The sequence below is a fragment of the Spermophilus citellus genome, assembly GCF_964194105.1.
Source record: "Spermophilus citellus genome assembly, chromosome: 9".
NCBI classification, from domain to species: Eukaryota; Metazoa; Chordata; class Mammalia; order Rodentia; family Sciuridae; genus Spermophilus; species Spermophilus citellus.
In genome coordinates this window covers 8,507,396-8,534,377 of record NC_138191.1, presented here as the reverse complement: position 1 = coordinate 8,534,377, position 26,982 = coordinate 8,507,396, and the positions used below count along the sequence as shown (strand labels likewise).

At 43.0% G+C, this 26,982-nt stretch overlaps 1 protein-coding gene across 1 annotated transcript; it reads left to right on the top strand.

The window, feature by feature from the left end:
- Positions 1-1,747: 1,747 nt before the first annotated feature.
- Positions 1,748-26,982, top strand: LOC308656855 (CD48 antigen-like; the record flags this gene model as incomplete). Its single annotated transcript, XM_081308206.1, has 6 exons — positions 1,748-1,883; positions 12,638-12,732; positions 22,532-22,915; positions 24,628-24,921; positions 26,159-26,287; positions 26,960-26,982. Exons 2-6 carry the CDS (start codon positions 12,663-12,665, stop codon positions 26,980-26,982), a joined length of 900 nt encoding a protein of 299 aa, XP_081164332.1. The 5' UTR covers positions 1,748-1,883; positions 12,638-12,662.

The following is a 26,982-nucleotide window of genomic DNA, read 5'->3' as shown; positions in this document are numbered from 1 at the left end:
TGAGATGAAGACCCAAGGTGGCAAAGGGGGCAGAGCCTAAAGTAAGCACACTTCTCATAAGACAAATGAGGTCCAATACCGGGTTCTCCCAACCTAGGTGCCCTTCAACAGATGAATGGATAAAGAAACTGCGGTTTGTATACACAATGGAATATTATTCAGTCTTAAAGATGAATGAAATCATGGCATTTGCGGGTAAGTGGGTGGAACTGGAGTCCACCATGCTAATTGGAATTAGCCAATCCTAAAGAACCAAAGGCTGAATGTTTTCTCTGATATGTGGATGCTAATTCACAATGGGTTGTGTAGAAGAGAGGTACTTTGGATTAGACAGAGGAGAGTAAAGGGAGGGGAGGGAGTATGGGGTAGGAAGGGCAGCAGAATGAATTGCACATTATCACCTATGCGCCTATGTTGATTTAATTTTACATCATGTAGAATTACATGGAGAATGAGAAGTTGTACTCCACTTATGTATGAGGTGTCAAAATGCATTCTACTATCAAGAATAACTAATTAGAACAAATTAAAAAACAATACTGGGTTGTCTCCGATCTCTTACCTCTGTGGTTCAGGAGGGAAGAGATGCACCTTTTTGGTGCTTTCTGTGAGCATTTTTAGCTGATAGGTTAGACTTTAAATTACAGGGTCTTTGGTGGTTTGGCTTAGAAAAGGCCACTTCATCTCTGCGGGGCCTTCAGGCCATTTCCTGGAGGAGGAAGCTCTAGGACCTTTTGCAAGTTTCAAGAAATGTGGCCCCTAGGCTAAGGATCAGTTTCCTGATTGTGGGAGAAGATGGTTCTATTTTTTTCTTTTCATGTGGAGATGGATTGCCAGATTCTTCTAATATGGATTGGCATCACTTGGAATTTTTTTCCTGCAACATTGGAGAATTTCACATATTTGTAAATTATGCAGATACATATTTTTTTAAAGGAAAGTTTCTACAGGTCTGGATTTCCATGGAGATTTGGTTTTTGCTGTTAGCTGGGTTAAAGAGTTAACCTGCATAAGTTTGGTAGTAAGATTGTGGAAGTTTTAAAAAAGAATTCACAATGCGAATAGGCAAGTACATTAAAGTACACATTTGTATTTGATTCTTCCAATGTAAATGTGTTACAGTGGCTGTAGACAGGAGCTAGCTGGAGGAACAGTGATGTCTATCAGGTGTTTCCTGTTCCTAGTTTTTTTTTTTTTTTTTTTTTTTTTGGTAAGGAGAATTAGGAAAATGCAGTTCTACAGGGGGTGCCCGTGGCTCTGGTCTAGTAGCAAAGCAGCTGGCATTTCTTTCTTTCTTTTTTTTTTTTTTTTTTTGTTCCAGGGGCACTTAACCACAGAACCACATCCCCACATCTCCACACCCCACACTCCTTTTTATTTTTCATTTTAAGACAGGGTCTCCTTAAGTTGCTGAGTCTGGCTTTGAATTTGGCAATCCTCCTGCCTCAGGCCTCCCACCCCCAGGGATGGGGGATGACAGGTATGTGCCATCATGCCCTGCAGCAGCCAGCAATTTTGAAACTAAAGTTACAAATCCAGGTAAAGGTTTACAGTTTAAAGAAGAATATGTGTGAATATTTGTTGAGCATCCGCTAGTGACCTCACGGAGCATGTGTGCGGGTCTTGGTTACTAAACCACAAGCACATGAGCTCATAGGCAAGCTGACCAGTACGCTGTCCAGGGTCACTCAAAGAATTGTTGCAAAATTACTTGCAGACGTGGTTCTGCCTCGGGTGTGACCCAGTCTTTCCCAGGGCAACTGCCTGTGGAACCAGCTCATCCATCTTCTAGCCTAAAAGGCACTGGACAGCACAGAAGCCCTGGTGGTCAGGAAGAGTCCAGCCCCAGGATCAGAGTCGTGAACAAGCCGCCCCGCAGACAGGTATTTTCATTTGGGTCGGGAAGTTTCAGGGTGTTCCTGAACATGCAGGAATTGTCCCAGCACCCAACATCCCAGGGTCTGTGCCCAACTATTCTCCTTCCTGCTGGGAGGAAAGCTCATTATGGGAAGAAAAAATCTTGGTTTGCAGGTCCAGCCAGGGTCCCCTCACAAGGACAATCTATTAGAAATGTCTTTCATTATATGATGTTATGATATGATATGCAATAATATATTAATAGTTTTATAATTATAAAAATATAAAGTCATATAAAATGGATTATCCAAAAATTCAATGTAATGTCTTTTGTCATAGGCTTGGGATTCTATTTTTTTTAAATATTAATTTTTTAGTTGTAGTTGGACACACAACCTTTATTTTATTTATTTTTATGTGGTGCTGAGGACTGAAACCAGGGCCTCGCACATGTTAGGCGAGTGCTCTGCCGCTGATCCACAGCCCAGCCCTTGGGGTTCTATTTTTAATGTTATCCTTGACTTCATCAGTGAGTCTCTCATTAAATATTGTAAACATTTAGAGGTTTGCCTTGAAGTATGGAGATTTTGAGAATCTCCCTTTCAGGGATGAAGGATCTTGGGGGAAATTAGGGAAATAGGGGATATTAATATCCCCTATTGGAGGAGTAGCTGGCCAAAATTTCCTCCCATTCTGTAGACTCTCCCCTCATACTCTTATTTTCTTGTCTATGCAGAAACATTTTAGTTTAATGGCATCCCACTTACTGACTGTTGGTTTTGTTTCTTGTGCCTTAAGTGTTGTTGAGGAAGTTGGTGCCGGCACATATATGTTTTATCTCTTTTTTTTGTGTGTGTGGGGAGGAAGTTGCTGGGGATTGAACTCAGGGGCACTCGACCACTGAGCCACATTCCCAGCCCTATTTTGTGTTTTATTTAGAGACAGGGTCTCACTGAGTTGCTTATGGCCGTGCTTTTGCTGAGGCTGGCTTTGAATTCAGGATCCTCCTGCCTCAGCCCCCTGCGCCTCTCTGCGCGCCAGCTGATACTGTGTTTTCTTCAAGCAGTTGTAAGGGTTCTGGTCTAATTCCTAAGACTTTGAGCCATTTCAATTTGAATGAGTGTGGAATGAATGGGGTGAAAGACAGGGGTGTGATTTCACTTTTCTACATATAGCTATCCAGTTCTCCCAGTGTTATCTGTTAAAAAGGCTGTCTTTGTCCAAAATATATTTTCGGTGCCTTTGTCAAATATCAGATGGCCATAGGTTTGTGGCTTTGTCTCTGTGGCTCTTCACATGTATTTTGGTGTAGAAAGGTCTGATTTATCAGAATCTGGAAAAGGGGGACTGGAGGGTCAAGAATGATGTGAAAGGCAGTAGATACTTCTTGATGTCTTTCTTCTTTAGGGTATTAGGGATTTACTCCAGGAGCACTTTACTGCTAAGCAACATCCCCCAGCTCTTTTTATTTTATTATTATTTTTTTAATGAGTCTCACCTGGCTATTCCTTTTGGGGCATTCTAGTGTAGCCACTAGGTGGCGAAACTGCCTGACTCTGGCTCAATCCCTATCTGTCCTTGGGGGACTGGAAGGAGGGGAAGTACTAGAATCATTTCACAGTTTGAGGTGTTATTTTTTCCTCTGTCTCATCTTTTGTTGTGAATGGCAAATAAATGAATTTGAGAGATAAACCACATGTCTTGAGAGTCCACTCTGGAAATAGAGGTGACAGACACTGCACTTTGTCTTTGGGCCCAGTCCTGTGAGGAGTCTCGCCTGGGTCTTGAGGAGGCAGAGCACTGTTCTGTATTGTACTGTGCTATCTGCTTTTCCACCAGGCCAGGATTCCACTAACACCAAGGCCAGAGAAACACACAACAAAACAGAAAATTGTAAGTCAGTAGCTCTGTAAAGAATATAATGTTCATATAGACAGAAAGAATTGGAGACAGGCTGAGAAGAAAACAGAATTGGGTGAGAGATCTCATAAAATCAACAGGAAAACCAGAGGCTTTGTATCCACAGTGGAGTGACCCAACATCAGAACCTTTTAACATGGCTTCTGAGGGGACAGAGGAGAAGGAGAGGGCAGCAGGTGGCCAAGAGGCATCTCAGCTGGGGGAGCCCAGGGGCCACTGGATGAGGGGCTAATGGGGGGTCCTCACTTACAATAGTTCCCCATCTGGTTTGACTGTAAGACGATGTTAGTAGTTAACAGAGGAGAGAAAAAGCTGTGCCATACAGTCATTCTCAGGAGAAAGGGAGGACTGACTCATATCAGAGGAAGTCGACTCCAGAGCAGACAATGACCAGGGAAAGTGAGATCAGGAAGGTTGGAGGAAACTTGTGAAGGTTGAGGTCCACCAGCTGGTCCCACTGCAACTCGCCCACACACAGCGCAGCAGTGCCAGATCCCACTGCTAATAATGGATTGTGCCTTCAGGTGGGAGAAGAGTTCACCTTCCTCCCCAAGTGCCATGGTACACAGGAAGGAACCCGGCACAGGCAGTAGAGGGTGAGGAGAGGGAGGGGGCAGCAGGAAAGCATCCAGGGGCACATCCTGGGCTGGGGCCAGGGAGAGGGTGAGGTGGGGGTCAGTTCCACAAAATGGGGGAGAGCTGAGAACAAGCCATGGCTTAGGGAGCTCTGCTTCCTTGACCTCACCACTAAGTGCCAGGAACAGCTGATGCTGGATTCACTCTGCCTTTCCACCAGGATTTATGGACAATAAAATAAAATCACTGCATCTGAGGTGCTGAGTGATGGATCTGATTGATAAAGTGCTTGGTCAACTTCCATGGGGTCAGCACAGGAAGGAGCCCAGGGCAAGGCTAGGGTCTGGATAGGACTATTGACTGAGACCAGGGAAACAGCAGTCCGTGAGAGCCTAGTGACAAGTGTAGCCATGGCACGTGGGTGTGGGCACCAGTAGAGACTGTGGTAGAGTGGAGCGCAGAGAATGAGGCCCAGCAGGGGCAGTGGGTGGAGAAGCAGGGCTGGGCACTGGCACTTGACCATGATTGTGGAAGCCCGGGGTACTAGGGCCCTAAGGTGAGGACTGAAACGAGAGGATCAGGGGCCTGTGGCAATACAAGATCTGAAATTATGCTACAGAGCTGTAGCAACACAAAGAGCATGGTATTGGCATCAAAACAGACACCAAGACCCATGGAACACCACAGAGGACACAGAATCAAATTCATCTGCCTAGGACTGTCTGACATTTGACAGGTGCCAAAAGTATATCTTGGAGAAAAGACAGCCTTTTTAACAAATGGTGCTGGGAAAATTGGATAGCTTTATGTAGAAAATGAAACTAGACTCCTGTCCTATCCTGCACAAAACTCAAACTGAAATGGCTCAAAGCCTTAGGAATGAGACTTGGAGTCATTTACGACAGCTGGAAGGAAACATGGGGTCAATACTCCATCATAACCATGCTGGCTCAAGCTTCCTAACAAGACCCCAAGGCACAAGATATAAAACCAGGAGTCAATAAGTGGGGGCCATCAAACTAAAAAGTTTCTGCACAGCTAATGAAACAAGAGAATAAAGATAGAGCCTACAGAATGAGAGAAAATCTTGGCCAGCTGCTCCTCTGATAGGGAACTAGTACCCAGGATATGAAAAGAACTAAAAAATCTTGACACACACAAACATACACACACAGACACACACACAGAAACACACATACACACACACACTCATACATTGCAATCAATTAATGGGCAAAAGAACCAAACAGAAACTTCTCAATCGAATAAATGCAAAGGGCTTGCAAATTACAAAAAAAAAAAAAAAAAAATTCTCAACATCTTTGACAATCAGGAAAATGCAAATCAAAATTACATCTCCAGTCACAATGATGTAAGAATATGAACAATAATAAGTGCTGGTGAGGATTTGGAGAAAAAGGTTCGCTTGTACATTTTTGGTCGAACTACAAACTAGTACAATCACTCTGGAAAGCAGTATGGAGGCTCCTCAAAAAACTAGCAATGGAACCACCATGTGACCCAGCTATACCACTCCTTGGAAGATCTCCCAAGAGATCTAAATTCAGCATAGTATAGTGATATAGCCACCTCAGTGTTTCTACCAGCACAGTTCACAACAGCTAAATGTTGTAATCAACCCAGATGCCTGTCATTAGATGAGTGGATTAAGAAATTGTAGTGTATACATATACTGGAATTCTAATCAGCCATAAAAAAGAATGAAATGATGGCATTTTGCTGGTAAATGGATGGAAATGGAGAACATCATGTTAAGTGAAATAAGCCAACTCAGAACTCAAAGGCCAAATGTGTTCTCTCATATGAAGAAGATAGACTAAAACCAAGGGAAGAGGGAGAGAAGAATAGGATAACATAAAGAGCCAATCGAATATGAATTAAGAGATGAGGGAAAGGAAGTGGATTAGGGCAGAGGAAGGAGAGTGGGAGAGGGGAGAGAGGATGGGGGAGAAGGGAGGGTCATGAACTGAAATCAATTTCCATGCATGTGTGAGTTTGTTGGGATCAACTCAACTACAATGTATAACTCTAAAGCTCTAATAAAAAAGAAAAATAAAAAAAAAATGTCAAGGCCTCTATGGACATCTTGTTCTCCAGGCTTTTGTTTTTCTTGTCATTATTATTTTTTATAGATATATATATGTGGTACTAGCGATTGAATCCAGGAACACTCTACTGCTGAAGTGCATTCCCCAACCCACTTTTTTATGGTTGGTCTTGAACTTACTAACCTCCTACCTCAGCTGCCTGAGTAGCTAGGATTACATGTGTTGGTCACCATGATCAGCCCTAGCTTTACAGAAGAGGGCTGACAACTGCTCTGGTGGCCTCAGAACTGAGAGAGGGTGATGTGAGGTGGCGCAAGCAGCTTTGGAGTTTTCTTTTAGAAGTCAGGTCATATTGAAGTCTGGTTTGTGAAGAATAGGTTGTAAAATCATCTGGGTAAGGGTGCTTCTAAGACAGAGAAACAAAAATCATGAGTACTGAACAAACATTGCAGTGTCCGGAATATGTCAATGAATATCATGAGGATGACAGAAGTCAATATTTTCTCACCCAGAGGTGTGAGGGCTGAGAAGTGTTCCCCATAATAAGGCCAGAGTGAACCAGAACTTTATTTGGGAATGTAAATCTTTAACATCTTCAGAGTTATCAGGAATGTAAACAAAACATTTATCTTTTAATGTTATAGACGTTCATCTCCATGAGCTGTAGTTAAGTTACTTCATGTCACCTGATCTTGTAAAATCTTTCTACTGGTATGACCTCTGTGTCTAGTAGAGATCCCTTTATTTCGGTTATTTGGGGCTAGATAATCATGTTAGCAAATATTAATCCTACCTGTGTAGGAGGTTAGGAAGATCTGTAGGCCTTAAACTGACTAAAACTTCTGACTTGGCCATTTCACTTGAGAGTTATTATGCATTCCTTCTAAGAATCTCTCTTTGTAGGTTCCAGACTACTTATTTTCTTTTTTTGTGTGGGGGGGGGGCTAACATAAGTGTATATCTTAAGTAAGTTACACTTAACTATTACTATTTATCTTTTAAATGTCCAGGAATGGCTGTGTTTTGGATTTAACTATTTTTGCTAGATGTTTAAAATGAAGCAGGTCAAACTGTTGTTTCTATCTATAGTTAAGAGTAAGCTGAGCTTCCATGGAGTCACTCTTGTGGCAACTTGAGTGTAGCGTCTTAGTTCTGCTAGTGCCATTTGCACTAGGATGGGTCCAGGTCTTGCTGACCATGTGGTTTAACTTGGAAACATCAGAGATGTCTCCCTTTTCCAATAATCCAATAACCCTCCTCTTCATGTCAAGTGCATCAATTGGCTTTCTGTTCTCCAGGGGTCTCCTTAATCTCCCTTATTGGGAGGTTATGTGGCCCAGAATTGCAAAGCTCTTTAGAGAAGTTCCCTGTTCCCTGGATTCAAACTGACTGGGAGGGCAAGATCCAAATATTGATGTTTTTGGTTCTTTTAATTTAACTTTAATTTTTAAGTCTTGATCTTAAACATCTAAAAAATGAGTCTCACCAGTCTTAAATTAAGAGTACTGGGCTTTAACTTTAATTTATCTATAACCTTACAGTCCTTTACCCTTTTTATTACTTGAGGTCTGTACTATCCTATACTGTAAGTGATGACTTATTACCTTAAATTAACCCAGGTTCTTATCTAGAAGCAATACCTCTGCAAACCCTCAACAGGCAACAGTTTATAAAGAAAATAGAAAATAAAGTTCACAAGAGTAAAAACATATTTAGTTTGCATAATAATTATTTTGAATTTTAGCTGAGTTATAGATTATATCCCCTGTTTGTTATCCTAGTAATCTTAACAACAAAAATCAATCCTTTGAACACAACTTTAAATGAACTGAAGTCTGGTCTACTTTGGAGTCATTCTGGAATGTAGTAAGGTGGGAGGCAGAGCCTCATCTCAGGTAAGGCAGGGCTCCTCACAAATCTTAAGTGAAGTGTTCTACTTCTGAAGCTGATCTTTGTCTCTTTTTTTATCTACCATTCTACAAGGTTTACAAATATTATTTCTTCAGCCCTTTCTGATGTTAGCTAACATAATATGATATAACATTTAGTGCACAAAGTAAGGAAAGGCTGAGAACTTTTAACCTTTTGTAGAAAAGTAGCAAAATGCTTTTGTGTTTTACAATATTAACCTTTACATAGATTAGGGTCTCGTTAGTTTATAAACATTTAATATGTACTCCAATGTAAATGGTAACATAAAATTTTATATATTATTAATAACAGGCTAGTTGTAGAGTATTAAGTGATATAAATAAATATCCAAGAAATTTGGTTGTTTCTTTGTTTGTTTGTTGTTTTTTTCTTTTCTTGTTTTGTTTCCTGTGTGTGTGTGTGTGTGTGTGTGTGTGTGTGTGTGATGCTGAGGATTGAACCCAGGGCCTTGTGCAGATCAGAAATCACTTTACCAACTGAGCTATATTCTTGGCCCCAAATTTGGTATTCTTATAAGCCTAAAATTACCATACAACTTTAGTTTGGAGAATACCAGGTTGATATAATGTTCTTTTAAACCTTCTTTTTAAAGACTTATATACCTGGAAGATAGGAACACATTTAATATACAAAGCAGAGTAATAGCACCAAATTTAGCTCTTAAAGAAATAACATAGTACAATATTTTAAAATAACAGTTCTTGTTTAACCACAGCTATATAATCCTTAATTCCTTCAAGATTATTTTCTCTAAAAAAAACTTAGTAAACACAACATTATGGGTAAATTAGTGTATTAAGAAATATTTGTCCTTTTAACATATAGATTAAACCTTGTTTTATATTTGCACATTAACATTTGACCCTCAGGAAGAACCCCAAAGGGTCTTGACTGTTTATTTCACACATATAAGAGTTTTTAATTTCTCTTTTCTATCTGTTAACCCTCTTTTCTTAATATGAAACAATTCTTGTAAATTTTTTAATTTAGGCAAATTATTTTATTTTAATAAGAAATATTTTTTTTAATTTACAGTACACAGTTAATCACATCTGTTTGCCATTTCGTGGAAATGTAAGCAATGTTTAAGAATATACACTTATGTCTGTTGAGAGTTTAAATTTTAGTAACCTTGTTCTCAGTGATGACAAAGCAACTTTAATCCTCCCCTTTTTATTTACTAATTTATGAAAACATCCATAATATTACCCAATAGAATTTAAGAAGTTAAGAGTACTTGATGGTATATTTAACAGTTAGCATTTTAACCTTGTAAATTAATCAGATGTCTAACAAATACATTTATGAGTAATTCCATGTCAAATCTACTTTACTCATTTTTACCAAGATCTCAGGTAAATGTATGGAACAGTATCAGTCATTTCTTTCCTGTTGAAGAAAAGTCCAAGAAACAATGGATGTTAGATATTTTATAGACATCAACAGTTTATTAGTTCTTTAACCACCTAGAGAGACTTGTGAGTTTAGTGTAATTCTAAAAACTTCTTTACTTTCATCTGTTTACTCTATTTAAATTGAAACTTTTAAAATTACATTAATTCAAGGTATTTGAATCCATTTTAATTCATGAGCATTTATTTTCCATTTGTCAATCTTGATATCAGGTACATGACATATGGACCCACACACATATGGACAGACAACACAACACACAGTGTGCACACATATAAAAGTAAAGGCCTTGTAGCTTTTTACAGATGAATCTCCATTGCAATGTTGCAGATGTTTAAAAACTTCATAATTGAATAAAAATAGGATTGATCAGGGAAAAAATTAAACTAGGTGCATAGGACCAAAATGATGAGCTCAAAAAATGTGAAATTTAAGAAAAAACAAGGGTTCCAGAAAAAAACGACATGGCTGGTAACCATTTTATCAAATACCATACAATTTACTTTTGGGTTTAGTCTAGTATGAGTTCAGGTAAAAGGAGCTTTTATCTTTTTTTGTGGGGTGGGCAGGTCTCAGTCTCCAACTGAGCTTGCAAGCTTCTGCCATTTGCATTTCAGTGTAAGTCCTGCCTGAGGTCTACAAGGAGCTGGGAAAAACTGCTGGTTTGAGCAAAAGCCTCATGCCTAAGACACTTGTTTTAACCATTTTTGTTGGTAATCAGATAGGTTTAGATGAAAATTATCACACCATAGTTCTTATTGTGTTTAAGAACAAAGCAATGTTAAGTTTCTTAATGAGATAAGCCACTGACTGTTGAGCTGGTCCATTTCCTTGTGTGACCATACCTAGAGTTATTCCTTCTCTCTCAAGTGACAAACTGGTTAAATTTTGCTCCAAAACCTGTTCATTATTCAAGGGGAATAAGCCTTTTGGTAACATGCTGTTCAGATATTTCTAAGAGGTCTAAAGTAAGAGGTGAGAACAGAAAAGCTGGTGCTTATATTCCAGGGGAAACTGACCTCTTGGTTCCCTACAGAGAAGGAGGAGAAGCATACCAGGGGCATTTGAGGCTATAAGTTCTGAAATATCTCAATATAAAAATACACTGAGTACATCTGAGCACAGGAATAGTAATGGGAGATTTTAAACTGGCTTGTGAAGGTTAACTATGTGAACAGAGAGAACTTGGATGTTTTTCTTACTAAATACCTCATGTCTTTTAGTCCTACAATGGGAATTGCTATGTTTCTGGTTGGGCAAAGGAAGGGGAGCACCCAGGAGGGATTGGATGTTGGGGGTAAGAGGGAATCCTCCTGAGAGTCCTGCTGAGCTCACACATTAGAGGCAGCATATTGTGCATCCAACTTAGTTTTTGACTGTTAAGACTCCTTATTAATTATGTTATCTCTGACAGATCAACTTCCAACTGCAAGATTGTACAATACTTCAGAAAACCATTTGAAAAAACAAATTGTTACAGTAAAACACCATATTTTTTAGACACATTTACAACTATTGGTGATCCATTCAGCCAAGATCATTCCCAACAAACAACCTATAAGACCAACACATATTGCGCATGTCTTAAAGGGCCAGAAAGAGATACAAAGCAAAAACACAATGACAGAAAGGATCTCCAAAGTATGCCTGACAGAGAGAAAATTTTAAAACGGACATACCAGATAGGGGAAAAGTCTCTCCAAGTTCCTAACTCCCATTTAACCATGACACCTACACCAGTGGCCCCAAGAGGTCCCCATGAGGGGACCAGATGCTCTCACAAAGGGGAACCAGAATTGTAGAATCAATACTTCGACTTTACTGTATTGTTTCCTTTTTAAAGCCAAATAGAAGTCTTGGTATCTTACAGTAAAACAAAAATAAACTTTCATGACTTTGTGATGAGATGGCTCCCAATCTTAACATGGAATTAGGCTGGTTCATCAGCGCTCCATGAGCCTGATCTTTGTTTCTCTTCTATTTGGCTCTTGGTGGCAAACACACTGTTGTTCAGGATATTTTGTTGTTGCTTTTTGTCGTGTGGTGCTGGAGATTGAACCAGGGGCTCTCTGTGTCTTTGGATACCACCTCATACCTTATGGTAGGATGGCTGTCACATTGAAAATTAAAATGTGGTGTTCTGTAAAGTCCCTGGCACCTGTCAGAAGGAATATCTACTGACTGACTTTTGTGCCCTTAGTTTACAGCCATTATCCTGCTGCTCTCTGAAGGATCCAATCCCCTAACCCTGCCCCCACCCCACAGTCTAAACAGTCCCAGAGGCTGCAGAACAGAGGGAAGAGCTTGTCTTTGCCCAAGCACCAATAGAGCTCACAAGCCATGAGGCCTCTCCATCAAAGCTGAGTGCAAATATTGGTGGTTACCACTCTCCATTACAGTTTGGTGTTTTTTTTTGACTACAGTTACTTCCTTAGGCAACTCACAGGTGAAGTTCTTGTAATATCAGAAAATAACTATTTGTTATAGATGGAGTAAGTGCAGAGGAAGGTCATGGAACTCAGGAGGGCTTAGCTCAGGCTTGGTTGTAAGAGGGAGATTGTGTGCTAGCCACAGGCTGGCATTGGGATCAGGGCTGTCTGGGAAGAGCTATTCACCCAGTGGGTGTGGGCAGGTATAGTTACCTGAGACAAGCTGGCTCTGCCTGCAGGAGGGGCTTGCCAACAGATGTCAAAAACCAGATGTTCATCCAGTCTCCCATCATTCGTACATTTATTCTGCAATTTCTTAGAGTGAGTGAGGTGGCCTCTGGGAACTCTGGTGGGCTTCCTAATACTGTCCTGTAGCTCTGACCTCAGAGCAGGGAAGCTCCTCCTCTTGATGGATTCCCCTTTCTGATGTTTCCACTGCAGCTGAAGAGGCCGGCAGGAATCTGGGATGGGACACTGTTCACAAGTCCCCCACCTCTGCTGGACCACCAGGCTCCTGGGAGTCATTAGCCTGCTCTGTGAGTATCTGGATTTCCTGGAAGGGAGGGCAGTTGGGGTGCTGGGACAGCTGGGACCCTTCAGTCCTGGGGGCTGTTAGGCTCTGATACCTTTGGGAAACAAAAAGAGAAAGCCGCACTGTTATAATTCACCAGTGCAGTGTGGGTAGAGCCCAGGATGAATGGAAAGAGCAAAATGGCTTTTTGTGGTGAGGAACTGGGACCCTGGGCTTGGGCAGCCCTGGCTGCATGAGGGACCATAGCCAGGGAGCTGAGGCCACCTGGGCTGTAGCAGCAGGGAGGGGCTGGAGCTGCCTGGAGAGGGGGATGGAGACAGACCAAGAGCCTGTGCCTGGGGCACAGGGTGAGGAGGCAGCACTCCAGCCTGGGCCCCCAGGGTCCTCAGGGCCTCTGCAGCTCCTCTGTGGGGGCCCCAACCAGAACCCTGGTGTCTGAGCTGGAGGAAGCTCCTCTGGTCTACGCTCCTTCCTCCAAACCCTGAAATGCCCCTGGCCCGGGAGACCTCAGCTGGAACCTTGCTTATCTCATCACTGTTCCTGGAAAACCCTGGAAAAACAGGAGGTGCCGTCAATTGGGGAAAGATTGAGCAAACTGAGCAGTATCTGGGGCCCCCGTGCATGGGATGTCATGGAGGCTAAGGAAACAGTGCCCCAGTGTTCTGGGAAGAATGTCCAGTTTCCATGAGGGAGATGCCTGGATTCTCCTCAGCAAGATCCAGGGAACCGAGCGCCATGAAATCCTTATTTTATAAAAGGACAAATAGCGGGGTGGGGCTGGGGCTGGGGCTGGGGCTCAGCAGTAAACCGCTTGCCTAGCATGTGTGAGGCACCGGGTTTGATCCTCAGCACCACATAAAAATAAAATAGAGGTTATTGTGTCCACCTACAACTAAAAAAAAAAAAAAAAAAAAGGAAAAAGCAAATATTTATTCAACACCCAAAAGGACAAGCTGCCTGTTAAACTGAGGCTGTCTATGTACCATGTGGCTATGGTTACATTGAACATGTGGAAGGAAACAATGGAAGGGTAACACAGGTTTCAGGAGCAGGTAAAATTGTGCAGGAAAATATGCCAGGGGAGAGAGGATGGGAGGTTTACCAGAGGGCTGAAAAATATATTCTGAAAAACAGAAACTGAAAAAATACACTGATGGTGACTGTGGGCCACATGTCACATTTATGACATAATAGAATGTTTGTATGTAGAAGAAAATCAAGAGCTAACAAACATAACATGACCTACTGAATTGAATTTTGGTGACAGCTTTAAAAATGTTGATATAAGCTTTTTCTAATTGTACTTACTAGTGGAATTCATTGTAACATCATGTACATAACATGATTTGTTCCAGATAATTCCCCAGTACTTCCTCTTTTTGTTCTCCCTCCCCCCTTCCAACTTTCTCTACTATTCTGGACTCCTATTTTAATGTATGAATGTATTGTAATCATACATAAAAGTGGGGTTCATTGTGGTATATTCATTCATACATACATATGGCATAGTTTAGTTCATTTTTCTTGTACTATTCTGTTGTGTTCCTTGACCAAATACTCAGGATCACTCCAGTTGAAATGGGCTACATGAAATCACCACACAGAGATAGAGAAATACCTTTTTCTTTGGCTTCTCTGACCTTAGGGGTCCTGGGAGAGAGAGAGAGAGAGAGAGAGAGAGAGAGAGAGAGAGAGAGAGAGAGAATGCTGAACCCATTTATTGGGAAGAAGCCATTCAAATGAGGCAAGAGGTCAGGCTTCAGGGGGTGGACTCTAGCTTCATGATGTCTGCTGTCAGTAGGTTGACCAACATCCATGGAGGCCATGCTCATCTCATGACCTGTGTGGGGATCATGGCAGAGCGAGCAAAAAGATCAGAGCAAGGCCCACCAAAACAGAGGGGCAATGTCGGTTCAGTCCACTTTGTGCGCTCAGTGCCCACAGTTCACACACACACACAGCCCATGGCTGGCTGGCCACATATCCACACTCTCGTCACTCAAGGCTAAGGGGCACTCGGTTCCTATGTGGCAGCTCCCGATACAGTTCCCCTTTCTTAATATTTTTAAAAAGGGCAATTGGGGAATTATATCTTCTGGACACTGGAATCTTGATCCGAGGTCATCATGATCTACTATTGAAACACAAAAAGAATTAGTAGAAAACATATTACCTCAATGACATAATCAACCTGGAAGTTCCAGGTTATTATTATTATTGTGCCAAACACTCATCAGGAGATTCTTTATCTTTTCCAGATTGCATGAGAAACATTGTGTTTGGCCATTGTAACATAAACATTTTTATTTAGCATGGCATTTAAGTCTTTACAAACCATAGAGCAGAGGGCTCATTCACAACATTGATGACAGTGGCTTCTAGAGCATTTTAATTTAGTTTCAATTCTTTCATTATCACTTACCTGAGTATGAAGGATCTTGGAAGTAATTTAAGCTTGCCTAGGTCTGGTTAATTGACATGCACTTGTTTCAATGCCTGAACATTAACTACAGCATATTATAGCTCTGAAATATTAGCTGGCAATAACCTGTGATACAGTAAGATAAGTTGTATTCTTACAAGCTACAGGATATTCATCTTTCTTTTTCTTAATTCTCACATTTAAGGAGTCTATTAGGTCTGTCAGTAATATAAATATTTTGAAGATAGAAGTCAAACATCAAAACATCCTTTTGGGTGCCATCTCGCTGAGGGTGAGGGTATTATTACCAATAAACCTCCAGGGATTATGGCATCCTTGCACAATCATGGTTGTCAACTCTGGGAGCCAGTCTAAAATATACCCAATATCTGTAGACATCTTATGTTGCATTGCCAAGACATTTGCCTAATCTATCCTCTTACCAAAGGTGTTAATTTCTACTGTAGAATGATTAGGGAAACAATATATTGGTGGATATTTTAATAAATAACTGACCTATATAGGAAAAATCTATTTTAATAATCTTTCTGACAATTGTCCAGATAGGACAGTATAGTCTTCATCTCTAAGGACCAGCATGATTGGCTGGTTTAAGTTTCTTATATGTGGTCTTTTTCTCAAAAGATACTCCCAGACAGCCTGTTTATCATAGGATCAACATATAGGTCTAACTGACCATTATAGTCAGTACAGTTAATCAAGGTTCATTGATGGACTTTCCAGTCCCCTGCAATGCACATTAAAATTGGACCTGAGAAATGGGTTCATAGAAGTTTGTTCATGGATTTTACTTACCTGACATGCTGGTGGAGCTGCATGGTTGTAAACTCTGCAGTTGGGAGATTTACTTCCTGTGTCAGGTTTTTCATTTTCATGATGACAAGTTTCAACTCTGTCTTTGGAAATCTGATTTAATGTACTGAATCATGTTCAGTAACAGTAAAGCTCTCAATATTACAATTAATAAAACATTTTAAAATATTTGGTAAGATCTAATATGTGTCTGTAGGGTCCTGTTTTCCCCCTTTTCTTTATTTAAAAGATTAGTATAAGTCATAATATAATTAGTTTAAATTATAAGGAGCCCTCAATCTCTTCTTGAGAGAAGGTTCATAATATCTCAGAATATTATCCTTTAAATAGCTGCCCCAATTGTCCTTTTAGAAAATATGATTAAGGTTACTTCCCACTGTGGGGAGTAGTATATAAATCTTACCATATTTTTAATGGATAATAAGTCCAGTCAGATAATTTATATAATACCAATGAATTTCCAAGAAGTTTTGCAACTTCCATTGTTTAAAACCCATGTGCAACCTTAATTTGGAGGACATCAGTCCTAACAAAATATTCTGTCAAATCTCACAACAATCCTACAAATAAAAGTTATATGCAAGAATCAGCAGTGTCTTTGACTCATCAAATTTGGTCTCCAGACAGAATTGTCAAAATTGGGATCTAAGTCAGCAGTATAATATATTTAGTGTTTAATTAAGGATGTGAATTTATTCACTAAAATTAATCTTTGCCTTAAACAGTAAGAATCATTGGGAAATAAAGACCTTCCTTTAAGGAAATAAACAATATTTTAATAGGTCTTTATCATGTCAAAATATGGACAAAATTTCAGCTCACATCACTATAGTAAAATCAGGGAAATAGCCTGAAATATCCTTAAATTAATCAGCTAAATTTTTTATAGTCAGTCCAGTATCTACATCATCTGTCTAGATATAATATGAAGATTTTCCTATTTAGGAAAATACTTTTATCATTACAGTCTAGAATATAAAGACTTTGTTTTACCAAAAGATGATTTCTTTTTTCTTCTGAGGACCTCCAATATGTGTTTCCTCTCTGTTGAAGCATCTTCTTTTCCCTTTAGAATTATTTCTGGTTATACTTTGGAATAATTTTTGAAAACTTTAGAATCTGAACAAATTATTGTACCTTGATATGAAATATCTCAATGAAACTATATTTAAAGTCTGTGTATAATTCTGTAGACAGAATTATATTTGTTTGTTATATTATAAAGTTTGTACAATAATTTGAAAGTTAGAGGTTACTTGATGGTTGTTTTATCTCTTGAAAGCAAATTTATAGAAAAATACATTCATTTCAAATATCTGTAACTAAAAAGCAGAGTATCAGATAAATGCATGTAAAAGAAATATATAAATTATGTGTTTTCTATTGAAGAATAACAACTAGATAAATATATTAATTAAACAATTAGACATATGTTAATTATTTTATGGATTAACTATAGGTTACTCAAATATCTAGAAAATATATAATAAGAATAAGAGCATAACATACAATTGTATCAACTTTATATAACCATATGGTTCCTAATTTTGGATCCATTTTGATTTATTCTTAACTAGGAGTGCACCCTTATTTGATGTCACGTGATGCAGCTAAAATAAGATCCTTGTGTATATTGTATTCACTCTTTAAAAATTACATAGTTAGAATTGAAAACAGTAAGGATTTTTTGGTCTTTACAGATGTGGTCTGCAAACCTTGCCCAGGTGGCAATGTTGCAGCTGTGCCCTTTAGACCAGCTGATGAAAGCCTCTGCCAGACCTTGAGGTTCCTGTTCAGCACAAAACACTAGCTTCCCTGAAGGACCCTCTTACAAAGCTGGCAGGGGGACACAGACACTGTGGTGACCACAATGACCTCATCAATCCATGAGGATGGTCTGAAATACAGGCTGTCAGAGCACCCAATTGCGCTGTTTCCCCATGGGATAGCAGGCTGTTTCTCTGGGTACTGCATTAAATAGAGCACTTAAATGTACTGACCACCACTGTACTGACACCCAGCAAGTGCCTGCTGTCCATGCACAGAGAAACCAACACTGCACCAGGTTTTACAAGAAGAAAAAACTTCACAGTCGCTCCCCTGACAAGGAGAGAGGAGACACTCTCACTCTGTCTCCCCAGGGAGCAGGAAGGGACTTAAGGCAGGGATGAGAAACAGAAGGCCGGCTGGCTGGAGTAGGGGGTCTTGGTGGCATGGTCCACACCAGGTGCCCTGGGCCTGGTGGAACCTCTGGGTTCTATGTAAGTGCCCTGGTCTCTCTGACCCCATGCTACCTCCCGCAGCTGTGGCTGCACCCTGGCTTCTAACCCAGGTCCACAAGACCCTGTTCTGGTTCCTCAGCTTCTTATCCTTGGAGACTTTTGGTTCTTCTCAGCTCTCTAGGTCTGCAGCTGCATCCTGAAAAAGCAACTTGCAAACAGTTTTTAGAAACAAGGAAGTTGTGGTGTATGGCCCATTTTCACACCCAGAATTACATATTTAATGTGTTAAACTCTGATTAGGCTGGATGATCACAGAGCTAAAGAATATTTCTATTTTACTCATTAATTAATGAGGGGACCATAGGATGTCACAACCCCTTCAAAAGAAGAATGAAGGGCACCTCAGACCAGTGGGAAGGTTGAGAGGCATTTATGAATAGATGCCCAGGCTCACAGGGCTGAGTGTCTCTGGGAACACGTCATTTCCAGTGCTTACCTTGGGATGGGGCACAATTTGCTTTCATTTGAAAACTCCACAATTTGGATACTTGTTTTCAATGTAACATATGATACTTTTGTATTATAGAGCAACTCAAGAAGGGGAAGACAGGCAACCAGCGTTAATAATGTAAAATTTAAAATCTTCATTCAAGCCTGGGATAACAAGTCCTCCCCTCCACCTTCCCACCTGACTCCTGGCTGCACAGGGGTCCTGTGGGGCTTGGTAATGGTGCCACATCACAGTGAATTTCCTCTTAAACTCGACTTTTATAAACAGGAAAGCCCTGGATGGACCTTGACACCTACAGGTACCAAGGAGATTGAAGCCACAGGATGTGTGACTCCTGCATCCCATCCCCATACTCAGGAGGAGACCCCCAAGCGGGGCAGCTATACAGGAGTAAGGGACACCAGCCTGGAACAGGGAATGTGTGGTTCTGACCCGGGGTGCTGGTCCAGTAATGCCCATCCTGGTAACAACAGCAGCGAATGGGAACAGCACAGTTATTGAATACTGTGCCCAGAGCTCTTTCTGCTTAAATCCAAAGAAGAATTCAATGAAGTAAGCACCATCACTCCCATTTCACAGATGAGAAAACTGAAGCCAGAGAGGTTAACTGTTCAAGTTCACACAGCCAGAAGATGGGGGACCTAGATTAACTCTGACTTCACTGAGGTGAAGTCCAAAATTTAACCACTCTTTTGTACCATCCAGCTGTGGGACCAGGCTGAAACCAACTTAATTTTGGTTGATTGAAACCTAACCATAAATGTTGAAACCACAAAAAGAACTTGAAGAAAACTAGAAAAAATGAGCAACATACTTTTGAAGGGAGGGCTATCCTTTTAAGCAAGATATGAAACCAATAAGTACTAAAAAAAACTTTTGATACCTTTGACTTCATAAAATAACATTTTGGCCCCTGGGTAAAATTAAACTGTAATAGATTTAATGGAATTCTTACAAAATTCCAGTGAGATTTTTCATAGGAAAAAAAATTCTCCAAAAAATTTGTATGAAATCAGAAAAGACCCCAAATAGCAAAAGCAAAAAGAATAAAACTGAATCTCACTCCCTGATTTGAAAATACAATGTTATTGTAATCAAAACAGTGGGATATTGGCATAAATACAGACCCATTAACCAATGGAAAAAGAAGAAATTCCACAATAAACCCAGTGTTTACAGTCAGTTGATGTGATGTTTGACAAATGTGCTAAGAATATACAAGGGGGAAAGGACAGTGTCTTCTGTAAATGCATATGGGAAGATGGGAGGAATAGAGGAACTTTAGACAGGGCACAGGGGAGGGAGGGGAAGGGAGGGGACATGGGGGTAGGAAAGATGGTGTAATGAGATGGACATCATTACCCTAAGAACATGGATGAAGATGCGAATGGTGTGACTCTACTTTGTGTACAACCAGAGACATGAAAAATTGTGCTCTATATGTGTAATATAAATTGAATTGCATTCTGCTGTCATATATATAACGTATTAGAATGAATAAATTTTAAAAAGAGAAAAAAAACAACTCAAAATGGATAAAAGACTTAATCATAAGGTTTGCAGCTCTAACACCTCTAGAAGAAAGCATAAAGGAAAACTTCCATGAGCTTGGGTGGTGATGTCTTGATGAGGATTCCTAAAGCACAGACACCAAAAGCAAAAATTGACCAAATTGCATCAAATTAAAGACCTTCTGCACAGCAAGGGAAACCACAGAGTGAAGAGACAGCCCATGTCTTGGGAGAGAATATTTGCAAAGCACGTGACTGATATGGGGCCGATAGCCCTAATGTGTAAAGAACTAAGTAACTCGATAGAAGGAAACAGGTAACTTGATTTAAAGTTTAAACAGATCCTTCTCAAAGAAGAGAAATGAATAGCCAACGGATCTATGAAAAAATCCTCAACATCTCTGATCATCAGGGAAATGAGAATTTTAAACAGGGAGATATCAGTCACATTGTTCGCATGGCTGTTATTACGATGATGGATGTTCATAAGCACTGGCAAAGATAGGCAGAAAATGAACCCTCAGACCCTGTTGGTGGGAATGTAAATTAGTGTCGCTATTTTGAAGAAATGGAAGGTCCTCCAAAACTAAACCCAATACTCCTGTATTATCCAGCTCCCCACTTCTGGGCCAAACATGGAAGCTGGCGTGTGCACTGAGACGCTGTTCCCAACAGCTAAGATGTGGAAGCAGCCCAAGTGCCCGCGAATGGATGATTCCTTGGGAAAAAGAAGTGTGGCGTTTGTACACTGGGGCATGTTACAGATACTCACAAGTGAGAGACGTGACAAAAGGAGAAATCTGCAAATTTGGGGTGTGTACTGGGTGTGGCACACCTCCGTGGAGCCTGGGCTTCTGAAAGGAGGAATTGTCCATCCTCAAGGACAAGATGGTTGGGTTGCGCTTTCCCCTGGTGGTTAAATCCTACCTGGTCTCCAGGAAGAAGAGAGGGTCCCCAGGTTCCCTGGGGCTCTGCCTGATGGGAGAGGAAGGGCTCAAGGAGGCTACTGTCCAGGGCCGTGCAGGGGACAGCCACTAAGGAATACTGATGGGGACTCCAGGGGCTGCTCAAGAAAGTTCTCTCTTGGTGGCTCGAACGTGTATTCACCAACTGTTCCACTTGCTCCTCCACATTTTCATCATCATCTGGTCTCAAAACGTGAAATACATTGGTCACCCTTGCGCTGCTGCAGGGAAAAACCAGGTGTGACTCTCTGTCCCCCTTCCCTGTGTGGGACCTTAGGAGGCTGAGAGGATGCGGTGGACTCCTCAGGCTCAGCTTTAAGGTGGTGGAGCCCACACTCATGCGTAACCCCGCCCTCAGTGTCTCTTAATGTCCTACGAATGAGATGTGAATTTCCCTGTCCTAAGTCCCAGGGATTTATAACTGATTCCACACCACGACCAACACTATCTTGAGTGACTCACTTTCTAGAAGAAGGGGAAGGGGATGCGCCTTCAGAAATGTTTTAACCTGTGGAGCAACCTGCTGCCCCACGACTGGTTGCCCAAAAGCAACATCATGAGTTCTCCCTCATGGGGTCTGGGGTCAGCACTGCTTGACAGCGGGGTCTTCTGGCCCAGGGTCTTGCAGAAACAGATCAAGGTGTTTTCTGGGGTGCCACCATCTCGAGGTTCCACTGGGAAGCTTCTGCTTGGAGCTCATCACAGTGGGACTGTGGACAGGATGCAGTTCCCTGTGGCGGCTGCCTGGAAGCTCAGTTCCTCACTAGCTATTGGCCAGGGGCTGCTCTCAGGACCTTGCCACGTGGGTGTCTCCACGGGGCAGCTGTCAGTATGGCAGCTGGCCTCATCAGAGTGAGCAGGAGAGAGGCCGAGGACAGGGAGCAGGAGTGAGCCAGGAGGATCCCGTGCTCTGGTTGAAAATGGTTGTATTAAGTGACATCCCATCATTTTTGCTAGGTGCACACTTTTTGCGGGAGAGGATGACACATAGGTGTGAACAAAAGAGAGGGATCCTTGGGTGACATTTGAGGAGCCACCTCCTACACTTACACACTTACCATGTGTCAACAGTGAGCTAGGCGCTTTCAATTCACAGTGTCATTTAATTCATGTCACCATGTCAAGACAGATAAGGAAATGAAGGTTAGTCCAGTGAAGTAACCCACCCAGAAATAACTTCAGCAGAACCAGGACTTGATCCCAGAATTGGTTCCATTCACTGTACAAGGCTGCCTCCCTGGGTCAAGGAAGGTGCTGGATGGACTGGTTAAGAAGAAAATGTCTGTTTCACTTGTTCTCCTTGAGGAAATATCCATGTTCTCTTTCCCAATGCCCTAGGTGCCGGCAGCACTTTAGCCAAGAGTTCTGGAGCTCATGGTTCTGGGATTAAAGGTTTCAGAACCCGCACTTATCTGAAGGCGATCCGGGGAGGTTCGGTGTTGTTCCAAGCGATCCAGGAGCCAGAGGATCCCAAGATAAAGGAGATCTCCTGGGGCCTGGGCTCTGATCCAGAGTCCACATTCATGCTGAGACTCCAGAATGGGAAGGAAGATCCACTGTGGTTCAGTCTCCAGGACAAGTACAAGCACAGGGTCCAGGTACCCAGGATGTCATCCCTGAGGATTAACAATCTGACCTCACAGGACAGTGGGCAGTACTGGGCCCAGATCATATTTCAGACAGGAAGAGAAATTAAAGCAGTTTTCCACCTCACTGTTTATGGTAAGTGACAGCCTCACCTAGTCCCAGGGCCGGACTCCTTCCTTGAATCTAGGAGGCTCTGAGACCACGTGCTGCAGGATTCTCCTCAGGCACCAACACATCAGATATTCATGACAAACAGTAGAGCTGAGGTTTTATACCAGGGAGAAAAATCACATCTGTGTTTTGGGAGAAAAAATGGAAATTTGGCCATTTTTGCAATAACATTTCCTCCTCTTTGTAAGACTAAACTTACTGCTTTTGTGTATTAATTTTCCTGTGCTCTTTTAACAATGCATAATCATGGTTTAAATCAACACAAATGTGTATCCACAATATGCTGCAGGTCGAGGTCAGACATGGTTGTCACTGGGCTAAAATCCAAGTGTGGGCAGGGCTGCATTTTGTTCTGCAGGATCTAGAGGGGATTCTTTCCTGCCTTTCCTATGCTCCAGAGCTGCCAGCCACTCTGGACTTGTGGTCCCCTCCTTGGCATAAACTAGAAAGGAAGGGAGAGTCTCTCTTGCATCCCTCATACCTGCTCTTTTCCTTCCTTCTCCACTCTGCCTTTTTATTTTTTGGTACCAGGAATTGGACCCTGGGGTGCTTAACACTGAGCCATACTCCCAGCCTTTAAAAAATTTCCTATATTTTTGAGATAGGGTCCTGCAAAGTTGCTTAGGACCATGCCAGGTTGCTGAGCCTGCTTTGATCTTTGTATCTTCCTGTCTCAGCCTCCTGAGCTGCTGGGATTCAGGCTGTGCACCACCATGCCCGACTCTTTCTTCCACTTTTAAGGGTCCCTGGGATGACTCTGGGACTATCCAGATAATCCTATTTAAAGCTCAGCTCTTTTTTTCATAATTTAGAATATTCACAGATTCTAAGGATAAAGATGTGGACATCAGTTGGGACACAATTGTTGTACCATGTTTGGAATCCACATGTACCTAGTTCACTATCCCCAATCCTTGCAGGGAGTGGCCAGTGAGAGGCCAGCCTCACTTCCACAGACCCCACAAATCCTGCTCTGCAAGCCTTGATAGGGTAGGAGAAGTGATGCAGCTGCACGTCCCAGGAGATCCATTTTGCCAACTCTAGGGTCCCCACAGTCCCTCTCTGCCTGGGGCAGTCCCTCTGCAGAGAGTGGCCTGCAGGTGCAGGTCCTGTGTGATTTCCAGACTGGCCTGTGGGTCTGACCCTTCTCCCCCAGTGGGGAGTACACATTCAGGGTCAGGTTCTAACTGCCTGCAGAGCTGTGCTCCCTGGTGCAGCCACGGTATCTCCCACAGTGTCTCCTGTTTTGACCTGAGCTTTCTGGGTCCTCCCAGAGCTGGCCTGGTGTCCTGTCCCAGTCAGGCTGTGCAGTCCCAGGCACTGTCTCAGCTGAAGACCCAGGACACAGGACCCTGGCCCCAGACAAGCTCTTCTGTCCCACACTTTCTTCCCTTCTCAAAGACCCCTATCTTCTAGAAATAATTGGCCCTAATAACTGGGAATCAGCCATCATTTTCTCATGGGAAAAAAAGTTCAGACTTGCTTCATCTACTGAGATCACATGAGCTTAATAAAGTGGCTGCTGTCACTTGTCAACATGTAGCTCTGGGGAAATTGTGCTTTATTTGTAACGTGCTCCCAGCTTCCTCCTAGGGCTCCTGCCTCTGGTCAGTGAGACACTGGAGGACAATGTGTGGAATGTGCGAGGCTCTCTCCTTTGTCCCCTCCTTCCTCAGATCCTGTGCCCCTTGCCCAGATCTGGACCACATCAGCATCCATCACGCCCAGCTGGTGCAATGTCACTCTGGAGTGTGGGGCCCGAGAGGCTGTAGAGGTCCTCAATGTAACCTGGGAGGTCCAGGGCCCCCCCAATGAGCTGGAACAGAGAGGGGCAACAAGACCCACCAACCCCTGGACTCTGGCCCTGAGCCTGCCACTGAGGCAGCCCAATGTCAGCCTCACCTGTGTCCTCAGCAACCCAGTGGACCAGAAAAATGCCACCTTACAGCTCCTTGACCTCTGTAGCCCAGGTGAGTGCACCTGCAGGAGGGAGGGCACAGGGAGGGGCTCAGGTGGCTCTGAAGCCCGAGGGTCCCTGGCTTTTTTGCTGCTGTGTTTATGAACAGCACTGCCTTCCCTTGGTCACTCCAATCCAGAAGTGTGGGGTGGCATCCAGCTCACAACTGTCTAAATATCCCTCACCTCCATGCCCTTCCCCCTGGGCCAGGGGCCACCTTCCAGGACCTGTCCCACCCCGTCACCATGCCCTGTGTCCAGAGTCATCTTTGCAAAAACAGATCGGATTGTGGCCTTTGTGTGTCATCTCTGGGGTCGACCTCCACCTAGTCCCCATAGGATGTAGGGCTTAGAAGGTCCTGTGTCCCTGATGGTGGCCTCATCCACACAGGGACACAGCTGCTTGCTGACCTTCCCTAATGTGGGAAGCCACTGCCGGCTCTGAAGGCGCAGCCTCTTTAAGGAGCTGCCCACGGCCATCCCCCCTGAGTGGAAAGATCCCTTTCTGGGTCTGAGTCCACCCTGAGTGGGACACCATGAGGGCAGGGGACACATCCTTCTCTCCTCTTAGCCCAGGTGTCAAGCTCAGTTCTGGGCAGTTTGCGCCCAGTAGGTGTTTCACTGAACCCGAATGCCTGGGACCCGTGTGCACCCGTCCTCTCTCAGTCTTCCTCCAGGGGCTGCTGGAGGAGCCTGACTGGTCAGTGCAGTCACCACCCCTGGTCATGTCCCCCCCCCACCCTGGAGTCTCAGAGGAAGTTCAACATGGCCCACCAAACCTCCTGGACTCACGGCTGCCTCCCGGGCCTCCCCACCTAGCCCTGCCTCCTGTGCTGTCCCTCCCCTGCGGGACGCTCCCTCCACACTGAGTATCTGTGAAACTCCTGCCGCTCCCCACACACAGGTGACTGCGCATGTCCCTGGGGGTCTCACTGGAGACCTTGGACATGGGTCAACCTCTACTGCAGTGAGATCCTTCACCTGGTGGTTGAGAGCTTCTGTCTCTTCCTGGTGATGACTTGTGCACAGACCCCACCTTGCTCATCCCCATCTCCCCTGCTCCACGAAGGACCTGGGCCACTGCTTGAATGAGTGGACCTGCCTCAACCTCCCTCTATGGCTTCTGCACCGGGGCCCCCTGACACCTGCGCCTTCTCCACCTCCCCTGGCAATGGGTGTGTCAGCTTCTCTTGTTATCATATCCTTTCTCACCTCTCTTGTTTTCTTAACTCTGGAAATGAGCGCCCACAGCTGGCCACTTGAGAGGCGCCATAGGGGCCTTCCTGGCTGGGTTTTTCATCCTGGGAGTCGGAGGGTTCCTGTTCCTTTGGCACTTACGAGAGAAGAAGAAGAAGAAGATGGAGATGGAGATGGAGAGAGGCAGGTTGCACTTACCTTTCTGGTCCAGATATCTTCCTCTCTCCCCTTGGATCCTGGACTTCCTTCCTCCTGCATTTTAATGGCAGGAAGTGGCCTTGTAGAGGGGATGAGGGCTGTAGCCTGGATACCCTTGGGTTTCTGGCTCTGTGAGTGTGTGTATGTGTTAGTGTGTGTGAGTGTGTGAGTTTGTATGAGTGTAAGTGCATGTGTGTGTGTGAGTGTAAGTGCATGTTTGAGTGCATGTCTGTTGAGTATAAGTGTGTGAGAGTGAGTGTGTGTGAGAGTGTAACTCTGAGTGTGTGTGAGTGTGTTAGAGTGTGTGAGAGAGTGACTGTGTTTGTAAGGGTATGTGTGAGTGTAAGTACATGTGTGAGTTTAAGTGCATGTGTTTGAGTGTGAGTGCATGTGTATGAAAGTATGAGTGTGTGTGTGAGTGTGTGTGATTGTGTGTGAGAGTAAGTGTGTGAGTGTGAGAGTGTAAGTATGAGTGTGTTAGTGTGTGAGTGTGAGTGTGTGTTAGTGTGTGTTTGTGAGTGTGTGATAATGTGTGTGTGACAATGTGTGTTAGTGTGTGTGTGAAAGTGTGTGAGTGTAAGTGCATATGAGAGTGTGTGTCTGAGTGTAAGTGCATGTGTGAGTGTGACTGTGAGTGTGAGTGCGTGTGTGTGTTAGATTGTGAGTGCATGTTAGAATGA